The sequence below is a fragment of the Arachis stenosperma genome, chromosome 6 (genome assembly GCF_014773155.1).
Source record: "Arachis stenosperma cultivar V10309 chromosome 6, arast.V10309.gnm1.PFL2, whole genome shotgun sequence".
NCBI lineage: Eukaryota > Viridiplantae > Streptophyta > Magnoliopsida > Fabales > Fabaceae > Arachis > Arachis stenosperma.
The window spans coordinates 146,340,817-146,359,196 of record NC_080382.1 but is presented as its reverse complement, the minus strand read 5'-3'; the positions used below and the strand labels follow the sequence as shown (position 1 = coordinate 146,359,196).

The following is an 18,380-nucleotide window of genomic DNA, read 5'->3' as shown; positions in this document are numbered from 1 at the left end:
TTTTATTCATCAAATTTTCAATTTGTATCAATTTTACCTTAATTACTAATTTTTTGATAATTAATATTTTTCTTTTCAAATATACCCCTCCCTTAATTAATGTATCTTGCTAATAATACATTACTCGATATATTATTTGCCGTGAATTTACTAGCAAGGTATAGTTCCTCTCCAAATAGAAGACATTGGAATAGAATCAAACAAATCTTTCGATATCTTCATGGAATGCTTGATATGAGATTGTTTTATCCATATAAATCCAAGTCACAATTAGTTGGCTATGCAGATGCTGGATACTTGTCTGATCCACACAAAGGGAGATCTTAGATAGGATACATGTTCGCATATGGTGGTATAGCTATATCATGGAGGTCCACAAAGCAGACAATTGCAGCAACATCCTCTATAATCATGCTGAAATATTAGTGATACATTAAACTAGTCGCGAGTGTTTTTGGCTTAGGAGTTTGATCCAATATATTCTGTCATCATGTGGACTGATTGATCATAAGATAGCTCCAACTGTCCTGTTTGAAAATAATACAGCATGCATTGTTCAACTTAAAGGTGGATACATTAAATGTGATAGAACAAAGCATATCTCTCTCAAATTCTTCTTCCATCATGATCTTCAAAATCAAGGGACAATTGATATCCAAGAGATCCGCTCAAGTCACAATCTGACAGATTTATTCACAAAGTCACTCCCAAAATCATCCTTTGAAAGATTGGTACATGAGATTGGGATGCGCCTTTTTCCTTAGTTTGATTTTTTTTCCATTGGATTTTTCTTGACAAGGTTTTTAATAAGGCAGTCTCTATCACAAAGGATATTGTATTTTTTTTTTTCCTTCACTAAAATTTTTTCTATTGAATTTTTCTTTAGTAAAATTTTAATGAGGCATATTCCTAAATGGTCATTCAAAGGAGAATGTTGAGATAAGTATGATGATGTGGATTCACTCTTTCCACATATGAGAATTCACTTTCTCAAAATAAAATGAAATTAATGAAACCAAATAACAATGTTCTTATACGTCTGTAAATAAGTATGATCTGATGCAAAAGGAATACACATTACAATCAATAATAATCTTCTCACTCTTTATCTCTGTTCGTAGATCTTTTGAACTATAATATATTACTAATATATAAATTACTTATATTATAGTAAGATAATTATATTAATAAATATCAAAATTTTACTATTTTATTTATATTTATTTATTTATTTATTTATTTATTTATTTATTTCACAACAGAAATTTTATTAAATGAAAAAGATTAGTCCACAATAGACTACAAACAAAGGGTATTTTGGACTATGCCAATACAAATAGAAATATCATAAAACAACAAAAGGAAAGTGAAAAAAGTAAAGGTAAATTAAACATGGTTGAGAAATTCCCGCTTCAGGTAAGGGATGACATTCCTCGGTCATTCGACAAGCTTGTTCAATAATTTCCAGTGGTGTCCGACGGCGATTCGCAAAGAACACTTTATTTTTTGTTCTTCAGATGTATTAGATAAGAGTATTTATAGATCGGATTTAATTTGTATATTTGTCATATCAATTTAAAAATTATCGATATGGATCTAATCTGCAATAATAGAATCAAATTATGAATTTTATTTAAGTATTTGTATATCTGATTTGCATATTTGTGGACCCATAAAAATAAATAAATAAATATCTTTTATATTTTATTTTAATTAATAATAATTATTTATATTGTATTATTTTATTTTATTATTTAAAAAAATATATTTAATATTATTAAAAAAAACATGTTTAAAAAAATAAAAAAAATTTATTAATATTTTTTAATAAAAAAAAATTTTTAAAAATATTTTTATAATTTATGAATATATTTTATATTCAACTCAATCTCCAAATATACGGATTAGATTGAATCTAAAACTAAAAATGATAAATATTGGATCCAATCTAATTCGACAATTTTAATACAGATCAGATCAATATTTTAAATTAAATATATTCAATCGAATCTACGTTCAGATGATGTTTGTAACAGCCTTGCACACTACTGTTTAATGATTCCATCAAATTTAGCCAGCCTCACTATAGGATTCCATAGAATTTTTTTTTTAATCAAAGATGAGAAAATTCGAATTCGCAATTTTTAAATAAGTATATGAAGATTATGCTATTTGAACTATAATTTATTGGCCATTTTAATTCCATTTTAGGTCTTACAAAATATCTCATGAATATTTGTTGAACCATATTTTATAAATAATAATTTAAAACTAAATGTAAGATTTTATTATAATATTTGATCTTAATTCAATTTAAATTTTATATTATTTTTAATTATTCTATCATAATAATTAGGGTAAAAAACCCTAATAAGCCAAGTCAAGAATCATGTAACGTAAATACGCCAAAACGAAAATCGTTTCAGCAATAAGTCAAACCATATTTTTATATAATTCGAACCAAGGCGGTTCGAACTCCATTCGTTAATAATTCGAACCAAATCAGTTCGAATTACAGAGAGAGAAGATGTTTCAAGTAAATCGAACCAAGCTGGTTCGAATTACAGAGAGAGAAGCTGCTTCATATAATTCGAACCAGGCTGGTTCGAATTATAGGGAGAGATACTGCATCAAGTAATTCGAACCAAGCTGGTTCGAATTACATAACTCCTAATTCGAGGGTGTAAGATGGCTAGTGAGGAGAGTTTTGTTGTTTTGGTTCACCACAGAGGATCCATTAAGAGGAAAACTCGTTCCGGTTTGAAGTTCACAGATAAGGATCCTCTCTGTATTGTCGTGAATCCAACGACAAGCTATGATGACCTTGTTAGATCTGTGCTGATGAAACTTGGTCTGGAAGGTGCGAAGCGGGTTAAGAAGTTTTTCTATCGCATTCCAGTCACGGTCCTGCAGGATACCGTGAAGTATGATTGTTTCACGATTGGTAGTGATGAGGACCTGCAAGTCATGTTTCTTTGTCGGAGGCAGTTTCCAGAGGTGAGGACACCAGAATTGTTGGTAAAGCTGGTTGATGTGGTATCCAGCTCAAGGGGTTCGAACCGGAATACCACCACTATAGCCACGGCAGCCGGTTCCAGTTCCAGGCCTGCCGTTGCTTCTTCGTCCGTCCCTGTGTACGAGCCAGCGGTCCAACCTGTCGCCTCCCCGTCTTTTGCTGTTGATCTCAATGACAGAGTAGGCGACGTGGTAGGATCATTTGATATTCTGCCGAACGCTTTACGGGGCGTTCCACCGGTTGGCGTCGGAGACGGATTGTTGGGTGATGCAGAGGAGGATGACGTCGAGCCGGATATGATTGAGGATGACAGCGGCGACGAGGTCGGAGCGATTGAGCCTGCATTGGCGGTCGGTGGTTCTAGTTCTAGCACACAGCAGTATCCACCACATTTTTCCTCTTTGGACCTGGATGCCATGAGGCAGGAGGGTGTTTCAGGGCACTCCGTTGGATGGTATAGACCGGCCATCTGCAAGTACGGAACGTATCTATCATCCAGTCGCATGCCCTGCTGCGGACGCATGCTCCTGATGCATCGCTGAGGCTGCGCATGAAATGCACCGCATTGTTAGAACCATCTTAATAAACTACGACAAACACCACCAACACGATAAATCATCAACAAAACATTATACTAAGTAAAACCGCATAAAAATACATCAACAAGAACCACATGCAAAACAAACCAATACACCGCACAACTAAACTGCTAACATAGAACAGCTTAAGTAGAACCACTAACATAAAACCACTAACATAAACCACTAACATAAACCACCAACAAAAAACCACTAACATAAACCACTAACATAAAACCACTAACATAAACCACTAATATAAACCACTAACTTAAACCACTAACTTAAACTACTAACTTAAACCACTAACATAAACCACTAACCTAAACCACTAACATAAACCACTAACATAAAACCCTAAGGAGCCACTTCAAGTGTAATTCGAACCAGGTTGGTTCGAATTACATGGTTTGATTTCGAGTGCATAATTCGAACTTCCCCAGTTCGAATTACGTTGATTTTGAGTTCGAACCATCTTGGTTCGAATTACGTTCAACATTTCTCTCATCCTAGTTCAAACCAACCTGGTTCGATTTATTAAGGATTGTAGTTCGAACCACCCTGGTTCGAATTACATTAAGATAGTATTTAGCTTATTGCTGAAACGAGTTTCGTTTTGGCGTATTTACGTTAGATGATTCTTGCCTTGGCTTATTAGGGTTTTTTATCCTAATAATTATACAAATAATAAAAATTTATTAATTCTTTTATTAAGATGATACAGTCTCTTTTAAATGAGACTAATTTTATTTAATCTAATAATTTTAATATAAATTTTAATTCTAAATTAATCTATTTTTCGTAAGTATAAAAGATGATACTTCAAAAGCTTTCTATTAGAGTTTCTCTTAAAAATAAAGCAAACAAATCGAATTATAATTTATAATATACAATAAAAATTGAATTATAACCTAACAAATAATATATACTTTTTAAGTAGAAGAATGATATTGTCATTTTGATAATCCTATTTTTTTACATATGATTTTTACCATTATTTTATTTTTTACGGTGAAAAAAAGAAAATTTTCATTAGGAGAATAACAATCAACTAAAAAGTGACAATATCCACTATATATATGACAAATAATTAAAAGTTCTATCTTGTCTTCTAATTTTCTTTTTAATTTCTAGATAAAAATATTTAATTTTTTTTATCATTTTCATACCTTTAAAAAATAACACATATGTTCAAATTTTTAGTTATTTACATATTAAAAAAATGAATCAAGAATTATAATTATTACTCTTATCAATTATGCTAAATTTACATTAAAAAAAGAGGTATTAAATCAGTTATTTATATAAAATTTTAAAATAAATTAAATAATATATATATTTATATACAAATATATAATAATTAATATGATAATTTATTTTTAATGTACCCTTATATATGTATATGTGTGTGTTTAGTTTTGATGCATTTATTGTAAAATTTTGATATAATTATCTAATTCAATATATATTTATTATTTAAATAACTTTTTAAATAAGAGACTTAAATATTAATTACTTTTATTAATATAATAATACACAATAAATTATTATTATTTTAAAATCTTTCTACATTGCATGAAACATATCAAGGCAAAATTAGTACAATGGCTTTCGTCACAAGGAGGGAAGCATATTCCAAATCTAACGGTGCCATGGTGGTTGAGCAAAAGAAAAAACAAAAAAGTAAATAAATAAACAAAAATATGATTTATATATCAAAATCAGTTATTAAAATTAATTATTAATATATTTATATATAAATTATTTAATTTATTTTTAATGTATATTTATATTTTAATATATATTTTATATTAATAACTAAATTTAATAGCTGATGCTGGTATACACGTAGTATGTTGGATAAATAAATAAATAAAATAAAACAACAAAAACTATGAGCAGCGGCAGCGCTTGTCCTTGTGAGTTGTGAGCTTCTCCCATTCCACATTTCATTTCCACTCGGCACTTCAAATGAAATCAACTGACACTGTGACACGCACCCGCACGCACGCACGCACACTCTCTTTCTCTCACTCTCTCTTTCACTCTGCTTCTAGAATCTTCCTCAGCCGTAACAGCACCACACCACAACCAGGTATTCTCGTTCTCACGTTCTCTCTTATGAACCTACCTTAATTCCATTTCCTTCTCTTCCATTATTTCCATTTCTTTCTTTCTCTCCTTCTTAAATGTTTCATTTCACGATTCCCTCTTTTGTTTTGCCGAATTTAATTTTTTTGGGATTCCGGAGATGAAACAGTGACGTCAGTTTTACTTTTAAGCCATTTTTGAATAATCATTTGTCAACGTTGTTTCTGTTTTTGGTTAACTATGCCAATTTGAATTTATTATTAATTTTTGTTGTTGTTGTTGTTATTGTCTTTACAATTATTATTGTTAACTTTGTTGTTAGAGGTTGGGGAGAACTGAAGAAGAGAAAGCATGGAAGCATAGGAAATTTGAGAGGTGAGAGGGAGGACTTGTTATAACTGTTAGAGATTGATTGAATTTAGGGTTTCTGATTTGGAAATAAGGGGAAAAAAAATGGATGACGATGTTTATGATGGGTCCTTCTGGGTTGAGGAAATTAATGGCGAGGTTCAGCTTGAGACTCCTATGAGAAAGAAAAGGAAATATGTTAAGAGAAAGAAGGAATACGATGGTTGGGGATCAACCAATCTTATTCAGTTTCTCCAATCCCTCGGTTTTGACACAAGCAGGCAGATAACTCAGAATGAGGCTGCTGCGCTCATAAATGAGTATGTTAGGGAGAATAGCCTTCAGCATCCTACCAAAAAGAAGAGAATTGTCTGTGACAAGAGGCTGCATTTGTTGTTCGGAAGGAAGACAATTGGCCGGTTGAAGATCAATGCTTTGCTCGAGTCCCACTTTGCCGCAAACTGTGTTGAATCGGACGATGATATCTACTTCAATTCGGATGATGATGATAATTCCCCGGCATGTGAAACTCCACGAACGACAATGGCTTCTTCGGAGAGGAAAAGTCAACCGAGGGGACGGGTTGTGGAAAAACCCAAGAGCTGTTTCGCAGCCATTGTTCCTTTCAATATCAAACTTGTTTACTTGAAGAGAAGTCTTGTTCAGGAGCTTGTGAAGGACCCCGAAACATTTGAGACTAAAGTAGTTGGAAGCTTCATAAGAGTCAGATGTGACCCGAACGACTATCTTCAGAAAAACTCTCACCAGCTGCTGCAAGTGACAGGTGACATGGCTGCTGTTAGTTGATTATGACATTGCATTCTTGTAAATGAAGTAAACCCAAATGTGTTTATTATGCACTCAGTTTTGGTAACATTTGCATAAGTCGCATGCCTGGCGCTATTAATTTGATTAAGCACTGAATCTAATCCAGTAGGCTCATGCGATATGGCATTCCCATAAATGAAGCAGGCGCACATGTGCTTATTATGCATTTTTCTCTTGGCATCAGTTGTATTTACTTAGCAGGTGTGATTAGTCCTAACTGAATGATTTGGGCATATGCAAGATGCAACAGATGCCACTGAAGAAAACAATCTTAGCTGTTAGCAGTTCTACTCATGCTGGGTTTGAGTCGCATATATACAGCATGTGACAAATAGAATGAGGAAGGCATATTAGTTCGATGTATATATAAAATAGAAATAAAATAAAATAAAATCGTAACTCTGAAAATGGAGGATAAGCAATAGTGTTCAGCATGCAATTAATTTCATGTTGGCTGCACCCTGCTGCTATTTCTCTTAGGGTTGCATATTCATGTAATATTTATTTCTGCATTTAGTATAACAATGGATGTCTGAGTATGACAGATATAGAAATTTGGCCCCAAGATTATTTTCTACTGATTAGCTAGTGTACAATTCTTTCTTGGATGTCTTCTAGGTTTAGAGAAGGGCTCAGATGAGGATATCCTCCTGCGAGCCTCTGGCTTTGTTGAAGACATCAGCATTCAAATGCTTTCAGATGATAACTTCACTGAGGTAAATCAGTTTAACTTACTGTTTTCAGACTTAATTTTATTAAAATGGCTTCAACTCACAGGACTTCAGTTTGACTCATGCTGATAATCTTACATTAAGTCATAAGTCACATTGGAAACCTTTAACAAAACGTATGGCATGCCCTGAGCTTGGAATTTGTCGACCTTCCCCGCCCCTAAATTTTAATCATATACCAGAAAATAAAAATGTCAAGTGGTCTTAATGCTTTAATCATTTTCAAGAACTGTATGCTTCAAATTGTATCTATAATTTAAATTTGGGGTTTTGGATCTGTGACTTTGGTCGCAGGAGGAGTGTGAGGATTTGCATCAAAGGGTAAAAGATGGCTTGCTCAAGAAACCCATGATTGTAAGTTTTCTCCAATTCTTTGAGCTATTCTAAAGTAAGGAAATTCTTGCAACACTAGAGCAATCCACTTCATTAAATTATACATTGTTACGATATTTTTATATAATATACATTGTAGGCGGATATAGAGAAGACGGCAAGAATATTGCATGAGGATGTGACTAAGCATGTATGTACTAAACCATTATTAATCCGTGTGTTACAATTTCCTTATTAATCTCCTCACACTTAGTTGACTAGCTCCAGAGTCATGTTGGCTTGATTCTTCAACTAACTTCTTTCCTTCTTTCTTGTTATGTTCTGAATCTTCTTTTAGTGGCTTGCAAGAGAACTTGTGCAGTTAAAACATCTAATTGATCGAGCTAATGAAAAGGGTTGGCGTAAAGAATATCCTTCTTGATATCATTTATCTTATTAGATGACGTTTTTGTCGTATTGTGGCTTCCTTTCCTTACCTTTTTGCATCAAATGATGGCAATATGTGGTGTGAAGTATACTGCTGAACCTACTCAATGCATACATAACCATATTATTAATTGCATTTGTTCCCCCATAGATTTTAAACGCATTAATTGTAATTTGTTTATCTTTTGCTGTTTATTGCAATCAATATGTCAACCATGTCAACTTTATGATCCTTGGTTATATTTGTTTTAGATTTATCTATTTATCTTAGTGGCCTTACTTTCTTTTAGTAACCATGCTTGTGAATAGAAAAACAGTCACGTATAGCAACGAACATTTTTCAATAGGAAATCCTTTGCTTAGAGGTTTTTTCTTCTGGCTTTGGATTCTGTAAAATATAGTTTATGCAAGATGTGGATTCCTTAATCGATAGGAAGCACACTGGATGAATACCTACGGAAAAGGGAGAAGCTTCAGAATCCTGATGAACAGGAACGGTTATTGCGCGAAGTTCCTCAAGTTATTGCTGAGGATCTAGAATCAGAATCTATTTCACCAGAGGATCCAGATGAAAATGTAGAAAACCATGTAGAAGAGTTTTGGCAGCCTACCAGCAAGCAACCATCTAAAGATACAGATTTTTTCTCATACAAGGATACAAAACTACTGGATGTGCCGAATCCTGCAAAACCAGAAAGCGATTCTCCAACATCAATTCTTGGTCGCAGTGGATCATCAGAAGTTCCTTTTTTCAATGTGGCAACAAATGGAAGTATGTTTAACTCCATTTCTCGTGGAACTGCTGCAGGTTTGTTCTGTTCCATGATGTTCTCTATTTAATTTTCTGGCTAGATGAGGTTGCTTTCGTGTGGTTAGACAGCAAAAGAAGAAAATGAAATAAATGAGTCTGTAGCTCTATGCCAATTTGCTTATGAATATAACTTTTTCATATCAAACTAATTCTGCATATTAGAATTGATTAAGCTTTATACATTGTATAATTCAGTGGTATGTCTATGTCTTGGCAGAAGATCATCAACAGCAGCCAGAGCAACTAATAGGCTTTTCATATAAAAATGGTGTTGTGTCTAAGCCAGAAGAATTAATAGACTTTGCACATAAGAATGATGGTGTGTCTAAGGCAGAACAACTATTAAACTTTGCATTGAAGACTAATGGGGTGTCTAAGCCAGCTGAATCGAATGGATTTAGGATCTCTGTAGCACAGCAGGCCGAGCCAGCACCACCATCTCAACCGCAGGTTATAGAGCTGAGCGACGACGATGACGACGACGATGAAAGTGATCAACCAATCATTACAAAAGAGGTTCAACCTTTTAATCAGTTGAAGATGTGGTATTATAAAGATCCACAGGGAAATGAACAAGGACCATTTGACCTAATTTCCCTAAAACGTTGGAGTGATGCTAATTACTTTCCTTCTGATTTCAAGGTTTGGAAGGAAGGTGAAAGTCCCAGTGATGGTGGACTACTGGTGAAAATTCTTCAATCTTTACCATCTTTTCACATTTAATCGAGGTAAAAAAATTGTACATTATGATGAATCTTTTAATATCGGTCAATAAATTATGTTTTATTTTTCACCAAGTTCCAACCATCAGTTTTACCAATGTAACATTGAACTTTTGACCTCTAAATGAATCTTTTCTAACTCTCTGTCCATTGCTTTGTCTACTAATTATCTTGACAAGATTACATAGAGTATGGCTTTTTCAATGCTAATCTCCCCATTATTTATATTCGAGTGTGAACTATTCGTTAAGTAAAAGAAACATGTCACTTTCACCAACTATGTCCTGATTAGACCACATTGTAGTTGTAGGTGACTACTAGGTGTGTCCTTGTGGTTGGATTTAGAGGGTTTTCACGGTTTTCACTACTTTCTCAGAATTCTCTACTTTCAAGTTCCTTCAAATTGGAAGATTTTATGAAATTTAAATTTAAATTTTCAATAAATTATTGTATTACTATTTGCTTTTTCTTCTAATTCGTAATGTTTAATAGATAATAAAAGTGTAAAAATATATGAATTTGTATCTTCTAAAGTTTGAATTTCACTTTAGAGAGTAAAGTGTGATCTTTCATTATTGATTTCATAGGTGGAACCAAGAATAAATATAAAAGAAAAACTATTCAAGGGTAAAAGATCACACTTTATTCTCTAAAGTGAAATTTACAACTTTAGAGGATCTAAATCCAAGATATATAATAGTTTCTTCAAACTTTTCATTTCTATTTATTTAATTATTTTAAACTTGTCACAAAAAAATTGTTTAGAATTTTCAAGTATTTCCTTTCAATTTTCTAAAAGTCTCTCTCTTTGATGCAAATTATGCAGTACTCACTGCTCCATGACAATTAGAGAGTTTGTTCAATGAACTAAGATCATTCATATGTCATGTCTATTTCAAAATAGTTGTCATATTGAAATTTTGTATCCATTTCAACTGGGTTTACGCTCTAGATACATCACACATTAATTTACAAGTGTTATAAAATAAAATTATCAATTACATCAACCAACCATTTTTAATTAGATTCTCTCAATAATAATGTTGTTTGTGGGATGCAACCTCAGTTACAAGAATATCATATGCTTAATACATTAAAAGAATATCATATTTGTCTGGATTTAAACTTTCACCATTATCATTTCCTTCCATTTTTATTACTTCAATTCGTTACTACAGTATATATTGTACTGAAGAACAAAGCACACTAATCAACATTCGGTATGTTACACCAAAAAAAGGAGAGAGAGAAACTTTTGTTAAATAAATATTAAATACTAATTCATCAAAATGACTCGTACATATATATATTTTTTTTCTTCTGATTTTTTTTCTCTTCAAAAAAACAATAAAAACGGATTGAAGATTTGCAGAAACTATTATCTATAACTATCTTAATAATATTAAGCTTACTCATACATACTCTGATCATAACTCAAAGAACAAACCCCACTATATATTAATTGGTTCAAAAACACAAACACCATTCCATCACACATAATATTAACCAATATATTCACATATCTTAGTATTAAGTTAGATTCATGCATCATCATCGGTGTCAAGCACTGATTCCATCTCCATGAGTAGTTCCCATGTTTGCAACATGAAATTGAGACACGTACTTGTTGGATGAAGATTCAGTAACTGGAGGCTCATTCAGAAATGCCCAGCTACTCTTGGTCCACCTACCATATATATATTGCAATTTAAATTAATTAATTATATATTAAGATTCCATTAAGATTATTATGAAATAAATATCAAAAGTGCAGATTGATTGTCCAGCTCGAGTATCAAAATATATTTAACAAAATGATGATACTATTATTTCTTCTTGGAAGTTATTCTAGTGTTGAGAGTTAATAAAAAGAATAATATCATTTTCTTTTGTTAAATAAAAAACTATTATGTATTTGTTTTTTGTGATTTTTAAATATTTTTCAATTGTCTTATCAAAATAAAAAAATTAATTATTATATTTATTATTTCAATTTTTAATATCAAACAATTTTTATAACTTTTATTTATTGAAAACGATTTTTATTTTCAACTTTTTTATTTATCATATATAGCTACCATAATTTTTAAAAATTATAATTCAAAAATTAATTTTAAGAAGTTGTTTGTAAAATTTAAAAATGATAAAACAGTATTAAAAATGTCCAAACTATCAATGAGAAAATTATAAAATAAAATAAAATAAAGATTGTTAAGAGCTAATTAATTACCATCCATTTTTCTTGATAAGCTCCTCCAAATTTGAGTCAATATTCAAATGTAATGACTCATTTCCACGACCTAAGGGCATGGTAATTGCCCTTTGAAGCTTCTTCTCAACTTCAATTGATGTTGTACTTGTCTGTTTCAAAGAAAAAATATATATTAAAAAAGAAAATCTAAATTTAATCACCAGAATACAGTTCAAATTGAAATAAAAATAAATAAATATGAAGTTGATGGCTCATATTTAGTTGAAATCATAATCATAACCATAACAAAATTAAATCATGCCAACTTTGATCAAGACACACTTGATAATAGCTTCTTATAAGTCCTATTAACGAGAACTTTGATTCAAAAGAAAAACACTAACAATGATGATAAAGCAGTGATATTATATGGATTTCACCATCAAATTCAAACCTGAACAACTTGTGCTAAATTTGAAATAGCTCTAAGATGTTCTTCCTCTATCTTCTTCTTTGATCTCCAATAAGCGTCAATTTCATCTTTGGTAAGGGAGCGGTTCCTCTTAAGTGTTGCTAATAAAAAAAAAATCCAGATTTTTTCACATATCAATTTTTTAATTAAAAATAAATAAAATCATAATAACATAAAAATTAAGTACCTGATTTAGAGTCCCATCCTGCCATAAGAGAACCCATTATTATTCCAAAAAAATCCTTTTCTGTGTGCTATCAAACTTTTTTCTCACTAACCACAATGTCTATCTAAAATGTTATTAGATAACTCACTTTATAATGATATTAGATAGTACTATTTTTTATAGTGCTTGTCGATGAGTGTGCTAGCTAAGCTTTCTTTTTCTTTTTCTTCTAGTCTTATCCACTTGTTCAATGTATTAATAAATAAATGGGTGAAATTGGGTCCCACCCAAAAATAGTAAAGTTGATTCCTTAATTTGTGATTTAGTCAATAATTAATAATTACTAATTAGTGTGTGAATGAATATTCTAGGCTTCACTTATGGTAGCCCACAGAATATGAAAACAATGTGGCGTTAGGTTCGGGAGTTTTTGGTATTTTCCACTAATTATCCCTTTGAGCAGTTATACAGGTGGCAATCAGGCCTAAACCTGTCAGATTGGTCTCCGTAATCCATCAAAAAGAGTGGATTGGGCTGAAAAATTAAGACCGTCAAATAGTAAAAGTCTGCTTAATCCGCACCGCTTAAACTGCGGACTTTGGCGGGGTAGCGCGAATTTTTTTACCGGGCTTAGTATTTTTTTAGCAAAAGATATTTTTACAATTTTTTTTTTGCCAAAATCTAATTTCTTCCCATCCAACTTACAAGAGAATGAAGATAAAAATTAAGTGTTTTGGATTATATTTATTTTGTTTTAGAGACAATATTTATAATTATGTTTTAGATTATGTTTATTTTATTTTGGAAACAATATTTATAATTATGTTTTGGATGAAAATTTGGTTTATAATTATATTTATTAGATATTTATAATTACAAAGATTTTAATGTTTGTGAATATAAAAATTATAATTTGTTTATATTTTTAGAAATTATAATAGTTAAAAGTAAAAAATAGAAGAATTTTTTTATACCTTTATATATATTATTTAATAGTTAAAAAAAAAGAGAATATTAAGCCTACTGACTTGTCAACCTGCCGTTAGACGAAACAGACTAGAATTCTGGGACCGTCTTACTAAACGAGACGGGACGGACTTCTGGCGGGGCGGAGCAGGGCGGAGCGGGGCGGGCTTCCCGCTTGCCTGCAGATAAAGTAGCAGAGAAATTGCATTGTTATTTTGTGACTAGGGTTGGAAGTGAGTCAAGCCAGCTCATGAGCTAGTTCGAGCTTGACTCGTTAATAGCTCGATAAGCTAAGCTCGTGAGCTAGTGAGCCAAGTTTGAGCTTGGAATTGAGCTCATAAATTAAATGAGCCGAACTTGAGCTTGGATAAGCTCAGTTCATTAGCTCGTGAACTGACTCGATATATATATATATATATGCGCATTTAATCTATATTTTTAATATTATATATATACATATGAAATAGTACTATATAATTATATATATTAATGATCTTAATTATTTAAAATTTCATATTTATTTTTTACATATAATTTTGATGTAGGACTTAAATAAAAAATTTATAATTTATTGATAGATAACAATATATAAAATTGATCTTTTTAAATATTTTTTAAAATATATAAGTTTTAATTTATTGATATAGAATTATAGATTATATATTTATGTTTCTATTATTTGAGCTAGCTCGTGAACTCAAACCAGTTCGTGAGCTTTCGGTGAGCCGAGTTTGAGCTTAAGAAATAGGCTCAATTATTAATGAGCCGAGCTGTGAGCCAAGCTCAATTATTGTGAGCCGAGTTTGGGTTTGGTCTAGTTCGACTCAACTCGACTCACTTCCATCCCTATTTGTAACCCCTTTAAAGTAGGTGAATAATAATTATTACGAAACTTATGAAAATTATTATAGGTTATGTACCTGGACTAATTAAAATTTTATTTGAATAATTTTTAATTTGTTCATATAATTTTATTATCATTGGTTCTCATAAATTATCAAAATTATTTCATATAATTATAACTTAATTATTATTAAAAATATAATTATTTATATATTTTTTATTAAATTTATATTTTTGTAATTTATAATTTCATAATGTGATCTTTAAATATGTATTAGAATTTGTTTTATTATTCAACATCACAAACTATATATATATATATATATATATATATATATATATATGAGCAATTACGTTTAAACTCAAAAAAGTCTTGTATAAAGAAAAGAAAAATTGAAAATGATGAGTAAATAACATCGTCAGCTTAAGCTTATCACATTTATAAATAAAGATGAATGATATTAATTATTAGTGAGATCTCACTATTTATTAAGAACATAATGCATGTTCCATTTAAGAACAAATAGAATTGTTTGACTTTTTTTTTTCACTGGTAATTTATCAATACTTAATTACTTATCACTTATGAAATTCGAATGTATATATGGTGATCTTAAACTTAACCAACGTGCAAAAATCTTATTCACTAATATTATAAAGAATAAATAGTCAAAATAATTTTTAAAAAATTTATTTTTTAAATTAATTTTCGAAAGATTTTTTTAATTAAATTTGTCTTTTTAAAAATTTAAATTAGTCATATTAATTTTTTTGTCACTTTATTTATTGATGATATCAAAATTTATTAATATAACACATTAAATGATATTTTAACATACATTTAAAAATTTTAATTGACTATTAATATAATTAATTTATAAAATTAGATCAAATTTAAATTTAATTATAGAGAAAATTTGAGATATTAAAATTTTTTTATTTAAAATTAATTTTATCTAATTTCATAAACTAATCATGTTAATAATTAATTAAAATTTTTAAATATATATTAAATTAGAATATTACTTAACGTATAATATTAATAAATTTTAATATTATTAATAAATAAAATAATAAAAAATTAATATGACTAATTTAAAATTAAAAAAAATAATTAAAAAATAAATAAACTTTTAAAAACTAATTTAACTATTTTCTTATATCATCAAAGTGTTAAATAATTAGATTGTTGTTATGAATAAAAAAAAATTAGTCTCTATCTCAACTCTTTGATATAAATTATAAAAATATGTATGTAGGGTTGTAAGATAGGGACCTACTTCATGTCACGCCGATTCCAACAATAGGGTGATGAATTATGATGCCATGCATTTTGGTAAATGATAATATTATTTTTTGATAATGAAAATGATGATGATGATTTATTAATGAATGTAATGGTGCTTGTCTCTATTGATGTGGGATCCACATTACTCAAACAATCTTATCTTGAAGGGAAAATATCTTCACCCAACTCTTCTTTTGTGTTCAATGCTTTCGCCGTTCATATTTTGTCACTATTGTCATCAATATTATCATAATTTCTACTTTAATGCGAGACAAAAGTCCAAAAACATGCATAGTGGAAGTTAGCATAATTTTAATACTATAATATTTCAACTGAGAATTTTGTGACGGCAGTGCTAACTGTACAACAATTTTTGCAACTAAATCCAGTTAAATTAGTTTAGATTAGTAAAACTTAGAGTAAATATTTTCTTTATCTTTATTTTTTTTTTAAAATTGACAAAGCATTTGTGAACGTTTAAAAAATGACAAATCAATTATTATCTATTTTTTTTGTTAGACATATCATTTTTTTATTAGATAAATTAACTTCTATTTATTTTTTTTATTAGATACATCAATCACTGTTTATTGACCACAAAAAAATCGATGTGTCTAATAAAAAAAATAGACAAGAACTAATTTATCATTTTTTAAATATTAAAAGACGACTCAATTTTTAAAAAAGCCAGAAACCAAAAAAACATTTACTCTAAAAATTATTTACATGATATATGTGTAAATTGTGCGTTTTTTTTCTTTGTATTAATATAATTAAAAATACAAAATTATCGATATATCACAGAAAATTTTGTACATAATACAAAAAAAAAAATTAATATTTGCATAAAACACACAAGTTTTTGCCACAGCTCATGAATTTTTGACCTCATATTATCGTGTCATTAGCTCTTATTGCAACTCAAACGCACATTAATTAAGGCAAAATTAACTATACAGCTAATTAACTAGTTAAAGCGCACTTCTTTTTCTTGAACCTATCGGCAAATGCATTGTTTAATCTAACTAGCAAGAGAATAATCATTGTATTTCGTGGTGCATATTCCAATTATTGTGGATAACAAACATTGTTTAATTATTGTTGAATAATCATTGTTTAAACATTGTTTTATTATTTTTGTTAATTATTTTTTTAAATGTAAAATATTTTAAAAATATTTGCATTTATGTTTGATATATGATAAACTATGAAACAATCTAAGAAAATATTCAAAATAAAAAAATAATTAAATCTTTGCTATTTTTTAAAGAAAATACGAAATATCTTTTAATATTCATATTTGCGTTTGATAAATGATAAATTATAAAATACTAAAACGAATTTAATTAAAAAGGTATCTAACATTTTTTTTTTTTTGGTATACTAAACGGGGCTGGAAGCCCAAAATTACATTATAGAAATAGTTCGGGGTAGTACAACCCCTCTCGCATCATCTAAGACAATGTTCCTAAGTTCTGGAGACGGTAAGTCAACAAAATGAAATCCCGGTGCTGCCATCAAACTTTTACGGGATAAGAAGTCCGCTCCTCTGTTTCCTTCCCTGTATGTATGTTTGAATTCAATTTTCCATTCCCTTATCGTCATTTGGTGAATTTGTCTAACCAGTGGCTCGTGATGATTCATGCATCGCTTGGGTTTGATCATTAGGTTGTACACCGCTCTAGCATCAATTTCAAACACGATTCTTCTTAGTCCAAGCTCCCAAGCTGTTCTCAATCCATGTAGCAGTCCCCATAATTCTGACATAAAAGATCAATTACAAGACAATGATTTTTGAGCCCAACAAGGTCAAGCCCATTATGTAAATATTCTCTAAAAATAGTGAAGGGAGGATGACACCTTAACAAAATGTCCAAATCTGTTAGGTTAAGCATGGGCTCTGGTTTCACACAACAATAGTGTTTAATTTTCTGAGAAAACTATGTAAAGGTCTGACACACACACACAAAAAGAGAGGTTCAAACTTAATTTTTTGTAAATTAAAAAAAATGATAAATAGATCTTTGACCTTTTGGTTTTCGGACATTTAAATTTTCAACGATTTAAAAACATATTTAAATTTCTGATCTTTTTAAAATTTGTTCACTTGGGCGTGACAGACCTAACGAAAAAATTAAATATGGCTTTTGCTATACTGGCCAAGTCGATATACATATCCACATATGGAAGAATTTTTAAAATGTAACAAATTAGACCAAAGATCGATATGTTCAGATTTTGATAAAGTCAGAGATTTAAATATATTTTTAAATTCTAAAAAATATAAATATCTGCGAACTAAAAGATGAATAACCTATTTGTCATTTTATCAAAAATTAAAATTTTGCTCTAGGAACTATCATAGCAGTCATTTTTTATTGATTGTTTCACTCTTGAGGATATTGGCAATGTGCATGCATATATACTAGTTGTGCCCATCATCAATTTAATTTTATTCATATCTTGCAATATTATGCATAAGTTCTTTATGTAGTTATAATGGATTTCTATAGATTAAATTAAGCAGAAATAAACTAATATATATAAACTATATATATAATTAACTATAT

The 18,380-nt window shown here is 29.9% G+C and overlaps 3 protein-coding genes across 3 annotated transcripts; 2 read left to right on the top strand and 1 right to left on the bottom strand.

Annotated features, from left to right (window-relative positions):
• Positions 1-2,688: 2,688 nt before the first annotated feature.
• On the top strand, positions 2,689-3,558 carry LOC130934954 (uncharacterized). The gene has a single exon (XM_057864468.1). The coding sequence runs from the start codon at positions 2,689-2,691 to the stop codon at positions 3,556-3,558; it is 870 nt and encodes a 289-aa protein (XP_057720451.1).
• Positions 3,559-5,501: 1,943 nt separating this feature from the next.
• LOC130935695 (uncharacterized protein At5g08430) lies at positions 5,502-9,966 on the top strand. The gene is made up of 8 exons (XM_057865561.1): positions 5,502-5,689; positions 6,010-6,817; positions 7,480-7,577; positions 7,887-7,946; positions 8,065-8,115; positions 8,263-8,326; positions 8,785-9,159; positions 9,380-9,966. The coding sequence occupies exons 2-8, from the start codon at positions 6,139-6,141 to the stop codon at positions 9,883-9,885; spliced, it is 1,833 nt and encodes a 610-aa protein (XP_057721544.1). The 5' UTR covers positions 5,502-5,689; positions 6,010-6,138; the 3' UTR covers positions 9,886-9,966.
• Positions 9,967-11,314: 1,348 nt separating this feature from the next.
• Positions 11,315-12,948, bottom strand: LOC130932862 (uncharacterized). The gene is made up of 4 exons (XM_057862304.1): positions 12,735-12,948; positions 12,530-12,648; positions 12,115-12,245; positions 11,315-11,571 (listed from the first exon to the last, which is right to left on the bottom strand). The coding sequence occupies exons 1-4, from the start codon at positions 12,769-12,771 to the stop codon at positions 11,445-11,447; spliced, it is 414 nt and encodes a 137-aa protein (XP_057718287.1). The 5' UTR covers positions 12,772-12,948; the 3' UTR covers positions 11,315-11,444.
• Between the last annotated feature and the right edge of the window lie 5,432 nt (positions 12,949-18,380).

Bases quoted from the DNA above. Each gene is read 5' to 3' on its own strand.
- LOC130935695 (XM_057865561.1), top strand. From the start codon at position 6,139: ATGGATGACGATGTTTATGATGGGTCCTTCTGGGTTGAGGAAATTAAT. The intron at 6,818-7,479 runs GTGACATGGCTG...GATGTCTTCTAG, and splicing joins CCAGCTGCTGCAAGTGACAG to GTTTAGAGAAGGGCTCAGAT. The intron at 8,327-8,784 runs GTAAAGAATATC...CTTAATCGATAG, and splicing joins AGCTAATGAAAAGGGTTGGC to GAAGCACACTGGATGAATAC.
- LOC130934954 (XM_057864468.1), top strand. From the start codon at position 2,689: ATGGCTAGTGAGGAGAGTTTTGTTGTTTTGGTTCACCACAGAGGATCC.
- LOC130932862 (XM_057862304.1), bottom strand. From the start codon at position 12,771: ATGGGTTCTCTTATGGCAGGATGGGACTCTAAATCAG. The intron at 12,649-12,734 runs GTACTTAATTTT...TTTTTTTATTAG, and splicing joins AGGATGGGACTCTAAATCAG to CAACACTTAAGAGGAACCGC. The intron at 12,246-12,529 runs GTTTGAATTTGA...TCTTTGAAACAG, and splicing joins ATTTAGCACAAGTTGTTCAG to ACAAGTACAACATCAATTGA.